The following is a 22,915-nucleotide window of genomic DNA, read 5'->3' as shown; positions in this document are numbered from 1 at the left end:
CTATTTCAATTAGTAAGCAAGCTATTGAAGTAGTGACAGCATAAGCTGAATTAAAAAATAATTAAGTATGTAAATAAATAAATAAATAAAGAAATGCATAAATAAATAAAACAAATACTTGTCTTCTGAAGCAGAGCTGAAGCAGGAAACAGTTTTGAGTCGGTATACAGGAGAGATGGAAATTTAAAGTAAACTTGAACATATTCTGTATTCAGCTGGGTTGTGCCTGCTTTAAACATGGTAATGAAAAACATTTGGATGAGGTAAATAATATCATGTTTAAACTACTACACAATATGAACTTGATCAAGAGATGGTCTTTGTTTTATTCTGCAAAAGAAAGTGAAAGCAAACAACAGCTGACTGTATACCACAAATTTGCTGTGTCTGCAGTCGTGAAACTAAGCCAGCTCTTTGAAGGAAGCTCGGCTTATGGTATACTGGAAATCATTTGACAAATTGCACTAATTGTCAGAAATTGTCATCCCAGCAGGAGTGTAGGTTTTGGCAACACCACAGGTGCAGAAAGGGGAGAGGGAGCAATCAGGATAAGAAATGACAAGATGCAGAAAACAGTAAGAGAAATTAGTAAGCAGTGAAAGGAACTGGCTATTGATCTTTCGAGAAATGATGCCACAAAAGTGGTTGACACAGGTTAGTATCGTGCTCCGGACTGTGGGGTGGGGGCTTGAAAGCCGCATGTTAGAAACCATGATCATGAACTTAATTTTAATGTGCACTGCCTCTGATGTTTGCAGTGCAGCTCTCTATTCCTGTTAGGGATTTATGTTTTAAGTGGCTAAGGAAAATCCAAGGATCACTTTTCTGTTTCACTGGCCTTGAGACCACAAGACACTTCACCAGAAAGACTATAGGCAGGTGATGAAGAGAAAGCAGATCTTACATGCTTCACATGGCAGCAGATCCAGTTAAATCCTTTGTTCTAATGAGTACTATTGCTATATATGGCAGGAGCAAAGTTAAAGTCTCAGCCCACCTCAGAGTGAAGGAATACATGTACCCCTGGGAGTATAGCCGGTTACAAGTATAAGGATTGTGCATACTCAGAGAGTATAGCTGGTTACAGCTACAAGGAGCACAGATTCCCAGGGAGTATAGCTGGTTACAAGTATATGGAGTGTGCCTACTCAGAGAGTATAGCTAGTTACAGCTACAAGGAGTGCACATACCCAGGGATTATAGCTGTTTGCAAGTATAAGGACTGTACATACTCAGAGAGTATAGCTGGTTACAGCTACAAGGAGTGCACATTCCTAGGGAGTATAGCTGGTTATAAGTATATGGAGTGTGCCTGCTCAGAGAGTATAGCTGGTTACAGCTACAAGGAGTGCACATTCCTAGGGAGTATAGCTGGTTATAAGTATATGGAGTGTGCCTGCTCAGAGAGTATAGCTGGTTACAGCTACAAGGAGTTGACATTCCCAGGGAGTATAGCTGGTTACAAGTATATGGAGTGTGCCTACTCAGAGAGTATAGCTGGGTACAGCTACAAGGAGTGCACATTCCCAGGGAATATAGCTGGTTACAAGTATATGGAGTGTGCCTACTCAGAGGGTATAGCTGGGTACAGCTACAAGGAGTGCACATTCCCAGGGAATATAGCTGGCTACATGTACAAGGAGTGCACATACCCAGGGAGTATAGCTGGTTACAAGCATATGGAGTGTGTCTACTCAGAGAGTATAGCTGGGTACAGCTACAAGGAGTGCACATTCCCAGGGAGTATAGCTGGTTACAAGTATATGGAGTGTGCCTACTCAGAGAGTATAGCTGGGTACAGCTACAAGGAGTGCACATTCACAGGGAATATAGCTGGCTACATGTACAAGGAGTGCACATACCCAGGGAGTATAGCTGGTTACAAGCATATGGAGTGTGTCTACTCAGAGAGTATAGCTGGTTACAGCTACAAGGAGCACACATTCCCAGGGAATATAGCTAGCTACATGTACAAGGAGTGCACATACCCAGGGAGTATAGCTGGTTACAAGCATATGGAGTGTGTCTACTCAGAGAGTATAACTGGTTACAGCTACAAGAAGCGCACATTCCCAGGGAATATAGCTGGCTACATGTACAAGGAGTGCACTTTCCCAGGGAGCATAGCTGGTTACAAGTATATGGAGTGTGTCTACTCAGAGAGTATAGCTGGTTACAGCTACAAGGAGCACACATTCCCAGGGAATATAGCTAGCTACATGTACAAGGAGTGCACATACCCAGGGAGTATAGCTGGTTACAAGCATATGGAGTGTGTCTACTCAGAGAGTATAACTGGTTACAGCTACAAGGAGCGCACATTCCCAGGGAATATAGCTGGCTACATGTACAAGGAGTGCACTTTCCCAGGGAGCATAGCTGGTTACAAGTATATGGAGTGTGTCTACTCAGAGAGTATAGCTGGTTACAGCTACAAGGAGCACACATTCCCAGGGAATATAGCTGGCTACATGTACAAGGAGTGCACTTTCCCAGGGAGCATAGCTGGTTACAAGTATATGGAGTGTGTCTACTCAGAGAGTATAGCTGGTTACAGCTACAAGGAGCACACATTCCCAGGGAATATAGCTAGCTACATGTACAAGGAGTGCACTTTCCCAGGGAGCATAGCTGGTTACAAGTATATGCAATGTGCCTACTCCGAATGTATAGCTGGTTACAGGTACAAGTAGTGCACATACCCAGGGAATATAGCTGCTTACAAGTATATGGAGTGTGCCTGCTCAGAAAGTACAACTGGTTACAAATACAGACACTGCGAAAGTGTAGTTTGCTTTAGTAACCATCAAAAATGCTATATTAGTTCTACAATCATAGCTAAATTCTATTATTATACCAAATAACAAAAAAAAAAAAAAAAGAATCTGTTCACTTAGGCAGTTCTCCTTCTTCATATCCTTAAAAGATCATTTCCTTTTAATTTCTTCATTAGAAGTTCTACAAATCAAGGTGCAATATCACTGGCACAAATCTTTACAACAGGCAAAAATGGTATTGGCAAAAAGGCAAAATGAAATATCTGCCTAAACGTTTACAAAGCAGAAATAAATGAGTTTGTGTCAATCAAATTTTATTGGCTAAACTACTCATACCAATATATTGTAAAGTATTTATCGATTTGTGTGTTCCATCTTTTTTTGTGTCCAGTCATCCTTATAAATGGACATCCAAAGATCTGAACCCTAGCATCACTCCTCCAGACTGCTTTAAATAACTATTTACTGCATTAGTATGATGTATATTTTTGTTTATATGTATAAGTTTTCAGAGACACTCATTTTTATTCTAAAGATATGCTATTAAACATTCATGAACATTATTAATTTTCAAAATTGTTGATAATTATTTACATATTTTTAAATACAGGATTTTAATAAAATATTTAAATATGAAAGTAAATGTGTATAAACTCATTTCATGTACAGCTGGAATGTGAAGCAACCTATTGACAAAGCCCATTAATGGCAGACATACGCTTTAAAAGCTGAACTAAGATGGAATACCAAATAAAAAAAAGTTGATACAAAATGGCAGTCAAATGAAAATCAAGGGTGTTTTACAAAAACATAAGAAATATAGCTAAAGTACAACATGATTTTTATTTATTTGCTGACTGTCAGTATATAGCACAATTTACATAATTTACAAATTCACTTTTGCATAATTTATAAATTCACTTTTGAAAAAGAAACATAAGAAGACTTAATTAGAAGACTGTTTTCCTAAAGTTCTTCACTTTTATTCGGGTTAACATTAAGACTAATGTATTGCTATATTGCATTTCAGAGAGCACAGAATTCTACTGATATTCTACAAAATTTAACAATGAGAAATGTCAGTGACTATTTAGTGAAAAGCTATGAGAAGTTCAAAAAACTAAGGTAAGAACATTGTATTTTTATACTTTTAGGCACTGAAAAGGCTGTATTATGATGTGCTAAGCTGAAACCTATCTTAAATGTGATTATATATGAGATCAACTGATTAAAATATAGATATTTAGAAATTGCTGTTTATGAAATGTTCTCTTTTTTTTACTTCTAAGGTATGGCGGGATTTCAGTCGGGGGTCAAAACTCCCAGGTTCAGAAGAATCAGTCTGACATTAATGCTTTCCTTCAGGAAATGAAGAAGTTCTTCAACTTGTCAGAGGTGGATTTTAAGGATATTTCTTACATAACATTTACAGAATACTCTTTTTTTACTCTGTTCGTATTTACAGCATCAGAGAGCTTTGTGTCTATTATTTAGAAGCAAATGAACAATGCATTTAAAATCTACTGCTGAAGCGACTATTTTTTTTTCCATCTGCCTGTATAACATTTAATCTGCTAAATGATTTATTGTTGGTGCTCTACAGGTTGCAAAGTAGAAATTCCCTGTGCATCAACTGTCTAACTCACTCGTCCAAGTGCAATATGCCCATGAGTGTTTTTGGTAAATACATAGTCTGATTTCTTCCTTATTCTTGCATATTTCTCCTTTATGATTCATAATACATGTTATCCTTCCTTTAAGCCTATTCCCCAAGAAAGAAGAAACATCCTGACTTATTCCTTGTAACAAATATTTTTGTTTATAAATTATTGAACTTATTATTGTCATATTTTCTTGAAATAACTTTTTCCTTTCCTAACTTTTATCTTATCTTCCCTCACATCTGCTTATCAAATGTCTGTATTCTTGTTTCCTCAAAAAACAACACTTATTCTCTAACTTTATACAGTCCTTTCTAATCACCTCAACCAGAAAAAAAGGAATACCTATCAAATAATCAAATGGACAAATTGTCGACAATTCAGTCCATTGAAACAAACTCAAAACATTAACAACACCAGCATACACCACAAAAACTCTTTTTGTAGGAGTCAAGCCCCCTTGCATGCCCCACCCTCTGAAAATTATATATACCAACTGTGAGAGCACAGCACAGTGGGGGAAAGGGCAAATTTCCTCATCCATACTGGAATGTGATCTCAGTCAGAACAGTTCAATGGACGCAGTTGTCGATGATATGGGTTCGACCATATGACTTTTGACAATTTGTCTATTTGATTATTTGATAGGGATCCAAGAACACTATTTTATATCTTTTGAGGTCTTCATTTAACCTAAAATGTATACTTTCCAAACATGAAATGGCCATATCATCTGAAGGTCACTCCCCACTAATCAAGTTACACACAATTTCATATTCCAGTCCTCTTTTTGTACTTCTGTTAAATGACATGAAATTCTCCACTTTCCACAACATTTGTATCCATGTGTTTTTTGTCACATATGACCTACACTGTTTCTGCTATCAAACTCATCTGACGTGAAGCTTATATGCATGGTCTCTCCTACTGTCTGCCGCAACCTCCATGATACTCTTTTTCAGGTCTGACCCTCTGGCTATCTGACTCAGAAAAGAGTAGGAACTGTTTATTTAACACAACATAAAAATCATTATCTACATATTTACAAAATGTACATAATTACAGGCACACATACATGTTTATATCATTTATTATTTATTGTTTTTTTTATAACACCCTCATTGTTATTCTTCCATAATTGACTCCCCACTTCTTCTTCCACAGAAATAAACTAATTTTTTTACAATATATCTGACAAAATCCATTTACCATTAAACAACATTTTATTCACTCTTTCATTCCAAATAACCCATATTACATATTTTTTTATCGTGTCTTCTCACATGTTCTTCCTTCTTGTTATCATAATATCCATACATAATCATATTCATATCTATACTGTTTGCATCATTAATATTCTCAAATATTTTTTTTAGAGTTTTACCACTCTTTCCCAATTCAAAACACATGCTCTGTTGCATCTTTCTAGCCACAAAATAAGCACACACTTTTAGGTTTGTTTTTATATGGTATAGTCCCCTTTACTGGTAACTCGTTTATTACCAGTTTCCACAGGAAATCCATACACTCTACTATCTTGGTACACCATTTTCCCTACTTTAATGGCTTTATTCTTTTAGTCTCATAAACTGCCCCATGGATTTACATAATCATATCCTTTCATCACATTATTATACCACTCCCTTCTAGCTTAACCTGTACAATCATTTTTTTATTTTCAGTGTTAGTATTTTTTCTTGATCGTTTTTAATTTCTTCCTTTGCATATTCTTCTTCTGTTTTTATTATTCTTATCATATTGCAGAACCTCTTGCACTTATACTTAAACATTTGCATTATTTATCATTCTCTTCCTTTACCCACTTTAATACTCTATACAGTTTTGAAGAAGCAGAATAAACAACCGGATTTAGTAACTCCAATCCCCTTCATCTTCACTCATATACAACACACTTTTTTAACTGGGTTTAATCTTCAACTCCATGTGAAGAAAAACACCAGTTGCATAATTTCCTTTTCATATATGTCTTGGATCATATGAGCATTTAATATGTATGCTATTTTACTCTTTGCTACAATATTCACCGGATACACATTTTTCTTGAATGCTAGTCTATATGTCCTCTACAAAAGACATATTTCTTTCATTCATTTTATCAGACCCTCACATTACATCATAACTACATAATTTTTCTCAAATTGTATTCCTTATAAAGACACTCCGTTCATTGAAAACTACACACCCATGATTTTCACCACATCACCCAAACCCTTACTTTTGTGTTTATTCAAGGTCGTTTCCCATTTCCTTTACACAGCCATTCAGACAAATCAAAACTTCCCTCATCCGTATTTTGATCTGAGCAACTACCACTATATCATCTGTGTATCACTATCTCCTTTTGCATCACATACCTAGCATCTTTCATTTTATAAGCTATTTCACTCACAATTGCATTCATTACCAGTGCAAACAATATTCCACTCATGGGACATCCTTTGCTTATACCGTACTTCATCCATATTTCTTTTCTCGGCCACCCATTCATTAACAATATAACTGTATTATTTTGATATGCTGACATATACACTTTCCTAATTCTTTTACCTATTCCATACTTCTTCATAACATCCCACAAAGCATCATGTCTTGCTGTATCAAATGCCCTGCTAATATTCCATACCATAAGCTTTACATCCTCCCTTTTGCATAATATCATTCACAATTTCCCTCACAACCAGTAACAATTCTTTACATCCCTTCCATTTCATACCATATATACTTTCATAACATCCCACATCTTTCCCTCCATTCTCCTCTGTACTATTCTCATAGAAATGTTATAATCTGTGTTACTTAATGCAATGGGTCTCCATTTTTTAATTTCATTCTTTACATCTTTCTCCCATATAAATTTTAATATTTCCACTACATAACCCTTTATAAACAAACCCTTTCTTCAACCATTCAGTCAGTGCCTTTACAAAATACGGTCTTTGGCAATCCATTAATTTCTTAAGCATTCCATACCTTATACCATCTGGGCTTGATACTGAATCATCATTTGCTTTCCTACTTACTTCATGCAATTTACTAACAGTAATTTATTTTCCAAATTCTTCCCTTTTTTTTTACTTTCCACTTTCTCTTATTTTCCTTCCTTTTACTCTTATACATATACTGCAATACTTATAATTTGCTCTGGTGTTCTTTTTATCACTCCTTTTACATCTTTTATTACCATCATTATATTAATAACCTAGTTTACTATTTTAAGCAAATATGCAGATACCTCCTCCTTTCTTCCTCATAAATATCTCTGCTGAAACAGTGATGCCTTTTTTCTTGATTTCATTTATAGTTCTTTCTTCCATATAAAAACTCTCTCTTGTTTTATTCTCTAAATTCTCTAATACATTTCTATACATTTCCCCATAATTCACTTTCTCTTACTTTCTTACAAAAAAAAAAAAACAGTTTTTATACTTCTTTTTAAATTCAGTCCACCATTCTGACCAGTTTTTGTAGAAGTCATTCAAGGTTATAAGATCCTTCTATAAGTGCAGTACTTCCCACTCTCCAATTTCATTCCATAATTTCTCATTTATTCTTTTTAATCCCTTTCTTGTTTTAGTATACTCTTTCTTCCACAAGCTCCATCCATACTGCTAAATGGTCTGAAAAACCTGTCACAACTATATTGCCAGATGCTACCCTCATGCCTTCCGAGAATACAAAATGATAAATTCTAGATCCAAGTGCCCCCTTCTATAAGTGCATTGACTTTTGTTCCACACAGCTAATTTACCACATCTTATCACTTCCTGTATTTTTAACACCATTCCCTTTCTTTTCACATTTTCACCTTAAATCATAATTAACATCCCCTACAATTATTATTTTCACCGTGGTCTACTATTTGATAAAGATTTTTCTTTACTCTAGTTATATATGCATATAATGCAATAATTCTGTGAGCATGTTTTCTCCACCTCACATTCATGACAGTTAACCTTCCCATTCTTATCAATGCTACATGTAATATTTCACTTTTTTGTTACACAACACAGACACTCCAGAACAATATTCACTTCCCAAGTTCTGCATTATATCTCTGTCCCATAATTTTTCTGTTTGTAGTCTTTCTTCACTTGTCAGGACTCTTACATCCTCTAAAAGAATAAGATCCACATCATGTTTAGCACACTATTCCAGTATCCCCACCCATCTTACTATGTTAGTAATATGGTTTGCATTTACTGAAAGTACTCTAAAATTATTGCTTTTCCTACTTTTTATGTTTAGGGGAAATATTTTTAAATTTTTGTTGTTTTATTTTTACTCTTCCCCCAATTATTTTCCTGTGTTGATGTACAAATAATCCGTTGTCTTCAGAATCAGATTTTTCGCTGGCTAGAACTTCAAAAAAATATTAGCATCGATCATTGATCTGTCTTCCTGCATGCAATCTCTCTCTCCATATTTTTCCACTCCATATTTTTTCTTCTGCAGATTCTTCAACTACTTCACCCTCTCCTCCAGCCTTTTGTTGTCCTTCATCTTGTATGCTTTCTTTCCTTGCCCCTTAATTTTCATTATTTACTGTTTGTTCTTGACGATCCATTCAAAAGTGACCCCCCCCCCCCTCTGTTATACAACCTACACCCAGGGGCACACCTTCTTACATTGTACCTTGTCACAATCATTAATTACATGAGAAAAGTCCCCACAAACAAAACATGATTTAGGTTGGCCAGCATATCTTAATGTCCTCCAATGACCAGCCAGAAAAATAACACTTGTCATGTGTTTCACTATGTTGTTGTCACATTTCAAAGCAATTTCAAACTTCAACACTCCATTCCATAAGTTTCCTTCATCTCTATTTTTCACAATATCATCCACAGTTCCACAAACACACACACCCTGCATGCATTTTTAACATTGTTTTCTTCCAGTTCATCACATCTAAATCGTAACAAAAAAATTTTTTTAACATTTACATTAGTACCAGAAAACAAATTGTTCCAGAGATAAATTCCCATTTTGTTACACAGTTCCAGAAGATTTATCATCAGTCTATCGGTTTCAAATGTTAAGTTACAAAAGGTTTCTGTCCCAGTATGTATAAAATACCTATTTTCTTGAACTTTAAACCCTGAACAGTTGCTAAATGATCCCATACACGTGTCTATTACAGTGCAATTTTTTTTTGTTCTTATTCTCATAGACAGCCTTCTCTTCTTTTTAAAAACAGTTTTACTTACAGTTTCTTGCTGCTCACCTTTTTTGTCTGCTCTCACTGCTGCATATGTTTTAGTTACTGCATTATCTTCTGCCACAAAACCAGACCCTTCTTAGTTTGTTGCTGCTTTATGCTTTTACTTTCTGTCACTGCTACGTAAGTTTTTCCTGCTGGATTCTCCTTTGCCTCTTTATCTGGTTTCTTCTCCACATGCTCCACACTTTCACAAAACTTAACTGCCATTTCACCTCATGAAACAACAGAACTGTCACCTGGATCATCCCGCTCCATTATTTTTATTCTATGATCAGCACTGACTGCCCCTGTCCATGAGTGATATAGGTGCCACCCCTGGGATGGTCACCCATCCGTTTGTCAAGGTTGCACTTGAATAGGGTCATAGAGGAGCTCTGTTTCTCATGGAATGGGAAACTATTACAGAGGAGTGGCAATCACTGTGAGATACCTCTGTCTCTCCAGCATATTCTATTAATGTCACAGGCTAGGTCAAGATCCCTTGAGTGACTTACTCTTATCCCATTTGATTTGTGGATGTTCAGTATTTCCATTAGGGCAGGGTGCGAGACTGCTGTGTAGGCCAGGCACATACTGCCTCTCAGCAGCCTGTGTGATACAGAGTACAATGACAAGGCTTTCAATCTTTCCACGTACGTCATGTTTTGGAGGCCTTGGATTCTCTTGGTTAGAAACTTCTGTGGTCTCTCCAGTTGCTGCAGGTGTCTGGTGAGGTACATACAGAATGGAGCATTGTACTCAATTAATGGTCTGATAAGGTCAAGTACTGTGGAGCAATAATCTCCCTGGTCTTGGATGTGATGCACTTGTTTATGAGATGTGCAATGTAGAATGTTTTTCTTACCACTACAGGCACATGATGATTGAAGTTTAGATTGCTATCAACCTGTGTTCCCAAGTCTCACACCACTGAGTTTGAGTTCAGAGGGGGGTTATCTATATCATACTTAGCAGGGGATACTTCTTTGCCAAAGGGGCTAATGAAGCTTTTTTTGTGTTAAGTTTTAGTTCATGACTTTGGCACCAATCATTTGTCTGTGTCAGCCCTTTCCGTAATATGTTAACATCATTGGAGGAGTTTACAGTCATCTGCAAACTTGGTAAGCCACAGGCCATCTATCTTCATTTGGACTTCAGAGAATCAGATTCCAAACAGTACAGGACCCAGCACAGATCCTTGTGGTTGCCCACTGGTAACTGGTCTACTGGTGCAGGTGGACTCCCCAACTTTGACAGAGTTAATTCTGTTGGTAACCTAGTTTGCTACCCATCTAGTAAAATAGGGGTTAATTCCCAGCTGTGAGAGTTTTTCTGTGATACTTGAATAGGGGATTGTGTTAACAGCCTTGGCTAAATCAAGATAGGTGGTATATACTGTTTTTTCCTCATCCAGGGCTTTTATGACATTCTCAAAGAAGTCCACTAGGTTTAATAAGCAAAATATACCCTTGACAAAACCAAACTGGGGTCAAAGGTTTAAAGGTTACCTATATCCTTGTTGATAAAGTCTATGATGATTCTTTCCATGGCCTTGCACACAATTCTGGTTAGGCTTGGGGGTCGATAGTTCCCAGGGTCATTGATGGACCCCCACCCCTTGTGCAAGGGGATTACTGTTGCTGTTCTGCACTTTGCCAGGACAAGCCAGTTCTCTGGCTATGGTTAAAGAGAGTGCCAAGTAGTTCCACTTGCTCTTGTTTTAGATTGTTTAGTAAGCAGCCTGGGATCTTATATGGTCCTACAGAGACCATGTTTTTAGCCTTGGAGAGTGATTGTATGACCTGTTCTTTGGCGGACTTGTATCAGGAATGCTTTGGGGTATGTATGGTGGGGACAGGAGTGTGCAGTTATTTCCAAATCTGTCTGCTAGCAGGTTGGAAGTTACTTAGGTTCAGTGTGAATGGTACCATCCACTATAAGTTTGGCACACAGCTGGGCATTTCTTTTTAGGTGTCAGACATAGCTAAAGAATGTGTTATGATTGTCTTAACTAGGAATGCTAATTTAGACTCACAGCTAGCCTTAGAGGACTTAACAAGATATCTGATTTGCTTGTTCAGGCTGTGGAGGGTATTCTTCCTCTGTTGAGTAGGTTCCTTCATGTTGTTAGATATCAGTTTATTTCTTTTGTTGCATAGCTTATTTATATTTAGAGTCCACAGGGTGACCTGTAATTTTGTGAAGACCTGGTTTTGTTCCTGTTGGGTACAACCAAGTCAATGCATTTGTTTAAGTGGCTCTATAGGGCATGTGTGTATTCCTTTGCATAGGAGTCATTGTTGGCTATGCTGTCAGGGTCTTTGAAACTTTTTTGACCATCGATTAGTAGGCAATGGTTTGCTTTGGAGAATTTTTTCAGTTTATTTTATTTTTTTTTACTCCTATGGGGGTGTCAAGTTTGATCTTTCTTTCAAACAAGACAAGGGGGATGGGCTAGATGGACTAGGGTTTGCTTGTGAGACTAACAGATGTAGCTATTATGTGGGGGGCTAAGTGTGGAATACTGCATCAGTGCCTCCGAATGCGCAACTGAGTTGCTCGCTAGGTAGCATTGAGCAACTGCATTGTGCACAGAAATGCAGTGGAGCTAAGTTGAATTCTCTAGCATGTATCAAGGGAAAACTGTTTCTAAGTGTTTGCGTCTATACACAGAAGAGATAAACTCCACAGCACTGTGCACAGCTACACACAAACATGGTGCTTAAACACAAGCAAAGTTAAACAGTTTTAACACAAATTAACCAACAGGAAAGCCCAAAACTGAGCAGTTTTCCAGCAGTCCCCAACTCAGGTGGGTCCTGGGCTACACACTTCTTCAACAAGGGTACAGGAGGGGCTTCTTAATGTAGGATGGCTGTTTTTAGTTCTCAAGTAATACCAAACAGCCTAGATTCAGCAAATCTGAATCTAGCCTATGCTATGAAATACAGAAGTACTAGAAATTCAAAGTACAGAAAAAAAACAGTTACAGCAGTAAAAACAGCAAAAACAAAGCAGCAATTAAGCAAAATGTGATTCCAAAAAGTGCAATGCAAGCATAAAATATACTTTTTTTTGTTGAACACAGTGCATTTAGTTCAGATTCACTCCAGATCTCTTTTCCAACAAAGAAAAAGCGGGTTTAAAAATGTATATGGCTACCCAACTGTAAACTTGGTGTTATTATGGACTGCCCAAAGAAGAACTCGTATTTTGCAAGAAGAACTTGATGAAACTAGCACTGAAACAAGCCAAGTCTTTAATGCTTAATAAAAAATTGTACTGAAGTGGTCTTTGAGAAACAAGTCTATCATACTGATTAACACATAAATTGGATTTTTCTTAAAATCAACAAAATCATTATAGAGATCTAGCTACCTTTGTCAACAATCATCTTTTTTTTTTACTTATAATTAGACATACTTCTGTCTTAGCTAATTACCAGTAATAAATATTCCAGGCCTAAGGAAATCATAATCCACCCCCTTTTATCCTCTTATTATGGCAATATAAAATGCAATGCAGTACAACACAGCTTTCCGAATGCACGTCTCCAGACATCTTATTGAGCTAGAAAGTCTGCAATGTTTCATTACATTACATTTCCTACCTTTCAAACAGTTAAACTCCTTTATCTATCTGGACAGAATAAATACCTTTTCATTTTTTTCTGTCTCACACCAGCTCCTAAGTGGTCACTTTCATCTCACCTTCTTGGCTATAAACGCTCCTGTCATATTTGAGTTCCTCTATTTAACAAATGCTAATACTATTAAAAACCCTCGCTCCAAAGACTTCAGCCTTCATTGCAACATAGTAAAGATTTTTTGGAGATAATTTCCTCACCCAAAGCATTAACTGCCTAAAGACTAAGTGGCCCTTTCATGTTAAACAAAGTGACACATTGTTCTCCTTGAAATTCTCTATTGACAGCTACTGTCTGCCATAAGTTTACTTCAGGGGTAAGCAATATGAGCCACATTCAGCATCATGGTAAATCTACCCATTACACTCAATGGGTTATATAGTTAAATTCTTTATGGTCAGCCAGATCACCAACCTAAGATTAAGCTTTGAGATTATCAGCCTGTTGACTTTTTTCCACTTTCTGTTATGTTACTAGCATTACAGTGACCCATATCCACACTGGCTCTGCCAGCCAATCTCAATACCCTGAACTTATTTTAGTATGTCAGGGCTGGTTGTGGAGCTTAAGGGTATTCTAGGGACCCCAGGTGTCTTGTTTTCTGCCTGTTTTTTTTTTTTTTTCTTGTATGATCTAACCAATACTCCCTACCTCGTGGCAACATGGTAATGTCTGAGAGGCAGGCATACAGTGCAGACATTGCAGTATAACTCCCCACCTCTGTGGTAACTCAGCCAGGTCCACCTCACCTCCTCATTTTTTCAGTATTTACTCTTAGCCTTGTGTTTATAAAATTTCTTATAGAGTCTTTCATAGAGTACACTAAATTAATTTATTTCAAGCATATTAGTAACAAACTGGTTTCAAAATCATCTGTTCTGTTATATCACATTGTTAAAATTTGCCTGCATCACCCAAGTATAGAATAATTGTGATTAGTCTGACTACTGAGCATTCTGAAAATCTTAATTCTTCCTCAAGCATCAATATATTTTCATTCCAACACCCCTCACTTTTTAACCTTAATAAAAGATTTCCTATCTTTCAAAAATTATTTCAGTAATCTCGAAGTCACCCCTGATAACTTTAGCTATTTGTTCACCAACACTTTTTTAAGTAGAGGAACTCAAGTAAGACAGAAGCTTTTATAGCCTCGCCCAGAAAGAGATGGAGAAGAAAACATAGTACCTGACATGATATAAAGAAGAATGAGAATGTATTAATTTCCAAAAATCTGTTAGATTTTGCATACACACACACACACACACACACACACACACACATATATGTATATATATATATATATATATATATATGTGTGTGTGTGTGTGTGTGTGTGTGTGTGTGTGTGTGTGTGTGTGTGTATATATATATATATATATATATATGTATAAATATATATGTGTGTGTGTGTGTGTGTGTGTGTGTGTGTGTGTATATATATATATATATATATATATATATATATATATATATATATATATATATATATATATATATATATGTGTGTGTGTGTGTGTGTGTGTATATAGTTTGTTCCAGTGATCAGATTTTGCTGATCCCTGGGCTTTGTCTTGGTTCCTGTGCTTCTCCATTTTCCTTGTTTGGTCAGGGGGAAGTTTCTTTACTCACCAGTGAGAGTGGGAAGTACTGAACTGCCTGTTTGTCCTCAGAAGAGTGGTTTAAGGCAGTAACTTGTAGTTTATTGGCCATTTTGGGTCATTTCCTGTCTTTTCCAGCCCCCTGCTATAAAGCACGCTTTAGCGCGGAGTTGCCACAGGAGCACACAAGAGCAGCGGCGGGTTAATCAAGGTTAAACTATTCGGGCTACCTAAAGTCCACTCTTCAAATTTTCCCTTAGAACAGCTTTCCTTGAACTGTACTGCTGATCAAACCAGCGTATTCTATATCTAAAAAGTTCAGCTCTACTTGATTCCTAAGTAGACTATTCTCTATCTGTAAAGCCTAGCACTTGCTCCTAAAGTACTTTTTACTTTGATATAGCACTTTTAATATACATAGTACCCCACCAGCCTAAAACCCCTTTTTCGATCACCCACATCCCCCGAAGTCTTTTCAAACTCATCTACATAAAGTTTTTGTCTATTCCTTCTAGCATGTCGAGGGATCAGTTGCTAGTGTCCTCTCCTGCTCAGCTGGTGAATCTGGGAATATTGAGGTAATGTTACAATGCCTCATGTACACAGACAACCCTCTCCTTCTCCCACAAAACACAAATACATGCGAGAGATGCAACTATATAGCCAAACTGGAGGCTGAGCTCTCTCAATATAGGACTGGCAAGACCAGAAAGGAGGAGAAGTTAACCACACACACCACAAACCCAGTCTCACATAGTACTATCACAACTTCAAATCATACACATAAACACACAAAGACATACTCGGAGGTTCTGATCAAAAATCTACCAAAACAGCAGAGGCCACCAAAGCAGACAACCAAACAACTGCCACCTCAGGACACAACACATGCAACACATAGACCACATAGTCAGTGTGCCAAACAGTCACAGCCCTTAAGGCCAAACACAATGCCAGACAAACTCGTCATTGGTGACTCCATAGTCAGACACACTGACGTCCCGCTCACCAGATTGAGTAAGGAGAAGGTCACAGTAAGCTGCCTGTTGGGCGCTAGAATCCACCACATAACGCAAGCACTCAGGGCTCTCAACAGCAGGTACAAGTACGACTCAGTCATTGTCCATGCTGGTGTGAACGACCTGAGACGTACCTCCCTGGACTACATGAAAAGAGACATAGAGGAGCTCTCTGATTATGTAGCCCAGGCAGGTATGACCCTGACCTTGAGCAGTATCCTACCTTCACCAAGAATGATGCCACAATACAGAGACAAGATGATCAGCTTTAATAATTGGCTTAAACTCTGGTGTCATTCAAAGGGATCCAATGTCTGTCTGCCTGGGATGACATGCTGGACAAGCCACGCTGCTTCACAAGGGATGGCTTGCACCTGTCACCCCTTGGCTTCCGGATATTGGCAAAGGCTCTTGCCACCCCCATAGTGCCTTTTTTAGGCAAGGCTCAAATTCTAAACCTACCACCCTAGAACACAAAAAAGGAAAAAACTAAGGGTAATGCTGCTCAATGCCAGAAGTCTCAACCTCAAGATGCACGCACTCGAGGCCCTTCTCAATATGGAGAACATCGATGTCTGTGCTGTGACTGAAACCTGGTTCAAGGCTCCTGAGAGCACCCCAGCACTATCAGGTTTTACCTCATATCATGCGTTCCGGCCCCAAAATCCGGACAACACCAAGAAAGGAGGGGGGGTGTCCATATTCATCAAGGACATCCACACCTCAAGGTTTGTGGAAACGCACGATGTATCGGAGACCATCCAGGTGCAATTAACCATAGGCAAGACTGCTCTGCAATTTGTAGCATGTTACAGGCCACCCTCTCAAACTCAGGAACCTCACATAGCTTTCCTGAAAACACTGGAGGGGATAAATGTATCTCCAGACACCATCATACTAGGTGATTTCAACTACCCGAATATAGACTGGGATCACTACTCAAGCCCCAACACTCTAGCCCAAAGGTTCCTGGAGTTCATAAACTCAAATGCCATGGAACAACTAGTCACTATCCCCACAAGAGGAGAAAACATACTAGATCTCATCATCACGAACATGGGGTCAAAATGTTCAACACCGGAAGTATACCCCTCACTGGTGAGATCAGATCATAAACTAATCTCACTGGAAGTCCACATCGCGCCCCCACCCCAGATAAAAAAGACCACAGTGAAGAACTTCTCAAAAGCCGACTTCACACTTCTAAAGACTAGTGTGGTCTCTTTCAAGGCCCCCGAGCCTGCGGAAACCATTACTCAAGCCGCTGAATCACTAACAAATGCCTTCTACCAGCACCTACAGGACTGCATGGATCAGGCAATCCCAAACAAAACAAAGACTCTTTGTACCAAAGGCAAGCGTCCAGTCTGGTGGACCCCAGCCATAAACAAGCTCTACAACAAAAGGAGGAAGCTACTACAGGATAGAGCAAAATCCTTAAAAGGGAAGACACCCTTGATCATTATAAGTAAAAAACTAAGATCTCTCATAAAATTATACAAGGCAAATTTTGAGAGAAAAGTTGCTAAGGACTCAAAAGACAATCATAAGGCCTTTTTTAGCTATGTTAGAAACCTGGGAGGAAACTCCCAGATATGCTCAGAATTAGTTCAAAATGATGTAAAAATCACTGAACCTACAGACATTGCCAACATACTGGCTGACAGGTTCAGTGCAAATTCCCCCCCCCCCCAAAAGGAGAGATATCTATACCAGAGGATTGTAGCCCCCCAAACATCTCAAACGCTCAGGTGAGAACTGCTCTCTCCAAGGTGAAAAACACAGCATCCATGGGACCAGATGGTGTCCCCGGTTGTGTGCTCCACGAACTCAATGAGGAATTAAACCCGCAGTTAGGGCAGCTGTTTAATCTTAGCCTCACCTCAGGATACGTACCCAAGGAGTGGCGTACGGCAACTGTGGTCCCACTTCACAAAGGCGGTGCCTCCACCGACCCTGGAAATTACCGTCCCATCAGCTTGACAAGCCTGGTCTGCAAAGCTATGGAGAGGATCATAATGGAACTCATAAATAAAGACATAGGGGACTTGCAGACATTGGATCCAACCCAGTTTGGCTTTGTCAAAGGCAGATCATGCCTTTTAAACTTGGTTGACTTTTTCAAAACAGTCACCAAGGCCATTGATGAGGGCAAGGCAGTCCACACAGCCTACCTTGACCTGGCAAAGGCTTTTGACACAATACCCCACTCAGGTATCATTGAAAAACTCACCAGCTTAAATGTAAACCCATACGTCACAAGATGGGTTGCAAACTGGCTAAGTGACAGAACCCACAGGGTCAGAGTTGCTGGTGCCATGTCAGACTCAAAGCCTGTCACAAGTGGTGTCCCACAGGGCTCAGTCCTGGGCCCGCTCTTGTTCGGCATCTACTTTTCAGAAGTACAAGCAAACACAGGAGGGTTATGGCTGACAAAGTTTGCAGATGACTGCAAACTGGGCGCCATAGTCGAGAACACATCTGACACAGATATCCTTCAGAAGGGTCTTATAGAAACGGATAACTGGTGCCAGAGCCATGGCCTAAAGTTAAACGCCAAAAAATGCATAGTCATACCCTTCGGGAAAAACAAGGTTACCACCATATAGGTGGCAATCCACTAAGCACAGAAGAGGTTATCAGGGATCTGGGGACCCAGGTTGACAGTAACCTTTCGTTTGACACTCACATTGCCAAAGTAGTTAGGGAGACCTTCTACATTGCCCACCTGATCATGAAGGGATTCCCATCTAGATCAAGGGAGGTCATCGTTCCCCTGTACTCATCACTCATCAGACCAATGATTGAGTACAATGCCCCATTCGGAATGTATCTGACCCGACACCTGCAGCAATTGGAAAGGCCCCAAAAGTTCCTCACCAAAAGGATAAAGGGTCTCAAAAATATGTCTTATGCTGCCCGACTGAAGGAACTCCAGCTCTATTCAGTCGCTTACCGTCTGCTCAGAGGTGACCTGTGCCTGACATACAAGGCCATGTCCAACCCGGAATTGATGAACATACTTCACCTCAAAAAATCTAAATCCATCAGAACTACAAGGGCAAGAGACTTAAACCTCAACACAGCTATTGATAGGAAGTGCTGGAGGGGCAGATTCATCACCCAGAGACTCCCTATGCTGTGGAACAAAATCCTGGTACATGTGAGGCAGAGCACCTCGCTGGCTTTGTTCAAGAGAAATCTTGACCAATGAATGGGAGATCGCAGGTATACCCCAGGGATTACCTCAGTGTCACTGCTTGACAGAGGCACAGCAAAATAATGGGCATAGTATCCTTCAAACTAAAGGGGTGGCGAAAGCCACAAAACTCTGGGCTAGGCTTATAAATGCCCTTGGGCAGATAGCCAAGTATGAACCTATGAACCTCTGAACCTATATATATATATATATATGTGTGTGTGTGTGTGTGTGTGTGTGTGTGTGTGTGTGTGTGTGTGTGTGTGTGTGTGTGTGTGTGTGTGTGTGTGTGTGTGTGTGTGTGTGTGTGTGTGTGTGTGTGTGTGTGTGTGTGTGTATATATATATATATATATATATATATATATATATATATATATATGTGTGTGTGTGTGTGTGTGTGTGTGTGTGTGTGTGTGTGTGTGTACACACACACACACACACATATATATATATATATATATATATATATATATATATATATATATATAAAACTGAACATCTTTTACCCACCTTATAATCTTGCTGCATCTTAACTGAATTGACAAACATGATTTCTTCTTCTTACGTAACCAACCCCCCAACTAAAGAAATATGTTTTCATCATATGTTGTTTTTCTACGCCTCTGCATCTCTTAAACTGAGTAATATTATTTCTAATGGTCATACCTGAGAACTCCCTCATGGGGTCTGCCATACTGACCTTATATTTCACAGTAAGGCTATTTTCCTCTCCAGTGAAGGGAAGTTCTTGTTAAACAAAATGGGCAGGCCACTGTTCTTATCTAGCCATTGACTTGCAGTGGCAGTATAATGGGTCTTTGATTTCTCTGATTGTCTTTGTACAGTAGTATTATTATATCTTTAGAATTATTTTTCTGTATTTTATTACAACAGACCTATGCATTTTTTCAGTATTAAATGTTCTGACATACCTTCAAAATTACTTACTTCTTAAACAAAAAAAAAGAAGGAGCAGTGTCTTTGTTAATCACAAGTCACTGACAATGCACAGTTCAAAGTTTAATAATCAGTCCATGTTTTCCTTCTACAATGACCACCCGTGGACTTGAAAGAAATTACTTTGATCTGTGTTAGAAATTCAGATACAGCTTCCCTTCCCATAACCTGTTTCTTAATCAACAGTGTAAGGTAGTAAATAATTCAGCAGTAATAAGAAGAATATAATGAGTTCATTGACAGCTAAAATTGTTAACAGAAATTTCTAAAGTAGGTAGAAAAAATCAAAAGAGGGACACATATTTAAATTATAAGTCATTTATGTGCAGCAGTAGTCAGACTGGTTTAATGAGTAAAAAATCAGCTTATGAATAGAACATTTAGTTAGAGCTTTTCTTTAAACCTATTATTGGTAAGTTTCTTTTCTCACTTCTATGTAATGTCATTTATTATTTATACTGTCGCTACCTGCTTAATATTAAGCCATTAATGAAATGACAGAGGTCTGCAATTTCCAACCTAGCACCTTTTGGCATCCTTACAAAAAGTTGTTATGGAAGATGTCTTTCAGTACACTGTTACACAAGGAATTCATAATGGCTTATCATTTTAAAGTAAACTAAAAAAGGAGGTAGACTACTGTATTAAATTAATAAAAAATTAGCTGTTACGTCAAGACCAAACCACACATTTTATTATTTTTCAGCAAAATCAGAACTTCATCAGATCAGCCTTATACAAATCCTTGTTCAGTATGTTTAAATATAAAAATAATGAGTGACATTACAGTTAAGTAATAAATTACAACAGAAACATAAAGCATCTAACTAAAAAGTCTAATGGCAATTAAAAAAATTTACATGTCATCAGCAGATATTATAAATTAGTTTCCCAGATATTTAATGTGCTTTTAATTGATATATGGTTGTTTAAAACTAGGAAAACCCTGGAATTTAATTTCATCTGTTAAAGTAATTCCTTATATTCATGCCAGTTCTTCCTGTTACCCATTCTTAAAGAGACACTGACATTTTCCAATCAATCAATCAATCAATCAATCGATTGATAAATAAATAAAAATCTTTCTAAAACTTTCACACATACTTCAGAATGCATAAGGGTGATGTGCAGAGCTGTAGTAACTACAGAAGGATAAAATTGATCAGTCACAGCTTGAAGTTATGGGAAAGAGTAGTGGAAGCTAGGTTAGGATGGGAGGTGATGACTAATGATCAGCAGTATGGTTTCAGGCTGGGAAAAAGCACTACAGATGTGCTGTTTGCTCTGAGAGTGTTGATAGAGAAATATAGAGAAGGTCAGAAGGAGTTGCATTGTGTCTGTGTGGACTTGGAGAAAGCATATGATAGAGTGCCTAGAGAGGAGTTGTGGTATTGTTTGAGGAAGTCAGGAGCAGCAAAGAAGTATTTAAGAGTGGTACAGGATTTGTATGAGGGTAGTGTGACAGTGGTGAATTCTGCAGTGGGAGTGACAGATGCATTTAAGGTGGAAGTGGGATTACATCAGGTATCAGCTCTGGGCCCTTTATTATTTGCAATGATGATGGACAGGTTGACAAACGAGATCAGACAGCAGGCCCCATAGACTATGATGTCTGCAGATGATACTGTGATCTGTAGTGAGAGTAGGGACCAGGTTGAGGAGACCCTGGAGAGGTGGAGATATGCTCTGGAGAGGAGAGGAATGAAGGTCAGCAGGACTAAGACAGAATATATGTCTGTGAATGAGAGGGAGGATAGAGAGGATCTACTTTAGCTCAGTGAAAGATCATATGATCGAACGCTGTTAGATATAACACTAAGTGTCAAACCAGCAAAATAGCAAACGGCCGGAACAGCAAATTTTTTCCCAGGGAAAGAAATAACTGAGCTGGCCATTCGGATTGTGCCATTTCCTTCACTGTAGTGTGATCTCGGAATTGGTATATTGAAGTAGGGGGTGTGGGGGCTATGCCCCCACCTTATTTAGTGTTTAGTGTCTTTTTTTAGCGGGGAACAGCGATTTTTTTTCCTAGGAAAAAAAATTACTGTTCTGCTTGTTCGCTGTTTTGAGTTTTCGAGATTTAATGGTCGATATAACAACGTTCGACCATCTGATATAATCTAATATAGACCTGGATAGAGGAATGGTGAGGATACAGGGCGTAGAGTTGGTGAAGGTGGATGAGTTTAAATACTTGGGATCAACAGTTCCGAGTAATAGTGAATGTGGAAGAGAGGTGAAGAAGAGAGTACAGGCAGGGTGGAATGGGTGGAGAAGAGTGTCAGGAGTAATTTGTGACAGACAGGTACCAGTAAGAGTGAAAGGGAAGGTCTACAAGATGGTAGTGAGACCAGCTATGTTGTATGGGCTGGAGATGGTGGCATTGACCAAAAGGCAGGAGTTAGAGCTGAAAGTGGCAGAGTTAAAGATGTTAAGATTTGCATTGGGTGTGACAAGGATGGACAGGATTAGGAATCAGTATGTTAGAGGGTCAACTCAGGTTGGACGGTTTGGAGACAAAGTCAGAGAGGCGAGATTGCATTGGTTTCGACATGTGCTGAGGAGGGATGTTGGGTATATTGGGAAAAGGATGCTAAGGATGGAGCTGCCAGGTAATAGTAAAAGAGGAACGCCTAAGATAAGGTTTATGGATGTGGTAAGAGAGGACATGCAGGTGGTTAGTGTGACAGAGCAAGATGCAGAGGACAGGAAGAAATGGAAATAGATGATCCACTGTGGCAACCCCTAATGGGAGCAGCTGAAAAAGAAGAAGATGTGCACCATTCTCAGAACCTTTGTTACTTATGCTACATTCATGCACATATATCTTCT

The 22,915-nt window shown here is 38.6% G+C and overlaps 1 protein-coding gene across 1 annotated transcript in view; it reads left to right on the top strand.

The window, feature by feature from the left end:
- The window catches only part of LOC122792759 (phospholipid-transporting ATPase ABCA1-like), a 2,266,772-nt gene that overhangs the window by 1,621,693 nt on the left and 622,164 nt on the right, over positions 1-22,915 (top strand). The window contains exons 31-32 of the mRNA XM_044060333.1: positions 3,808-3,902; positions 4,067-4,172. Coding sequence (XP_043916268.1) covers positions 3,808-3,902; positions 4,067-4,172 — 201 coding nt within the window. The remainder of the gene's footprint in view (positions 1-3,807; positions 3,903-4,066; positions 4,173-22,915) is intronic.

Source organism: Protopterus annectens, chromosome 2.part0, assembly GCF_019279795.1.
Source record: "Protopterus annectens isolate FY-2018-M chromosome 2.part0, PAN1.0, whole genome shotgun sequence".
NCBI lineage: Eukaryota > Metazoa > Chordata > Ceratodontiformes > Protopteridae > Protopterus > Protopterus annectens.
This window is presented reverse-complemented; position numbering and strand designations above follow the sequence as displayed.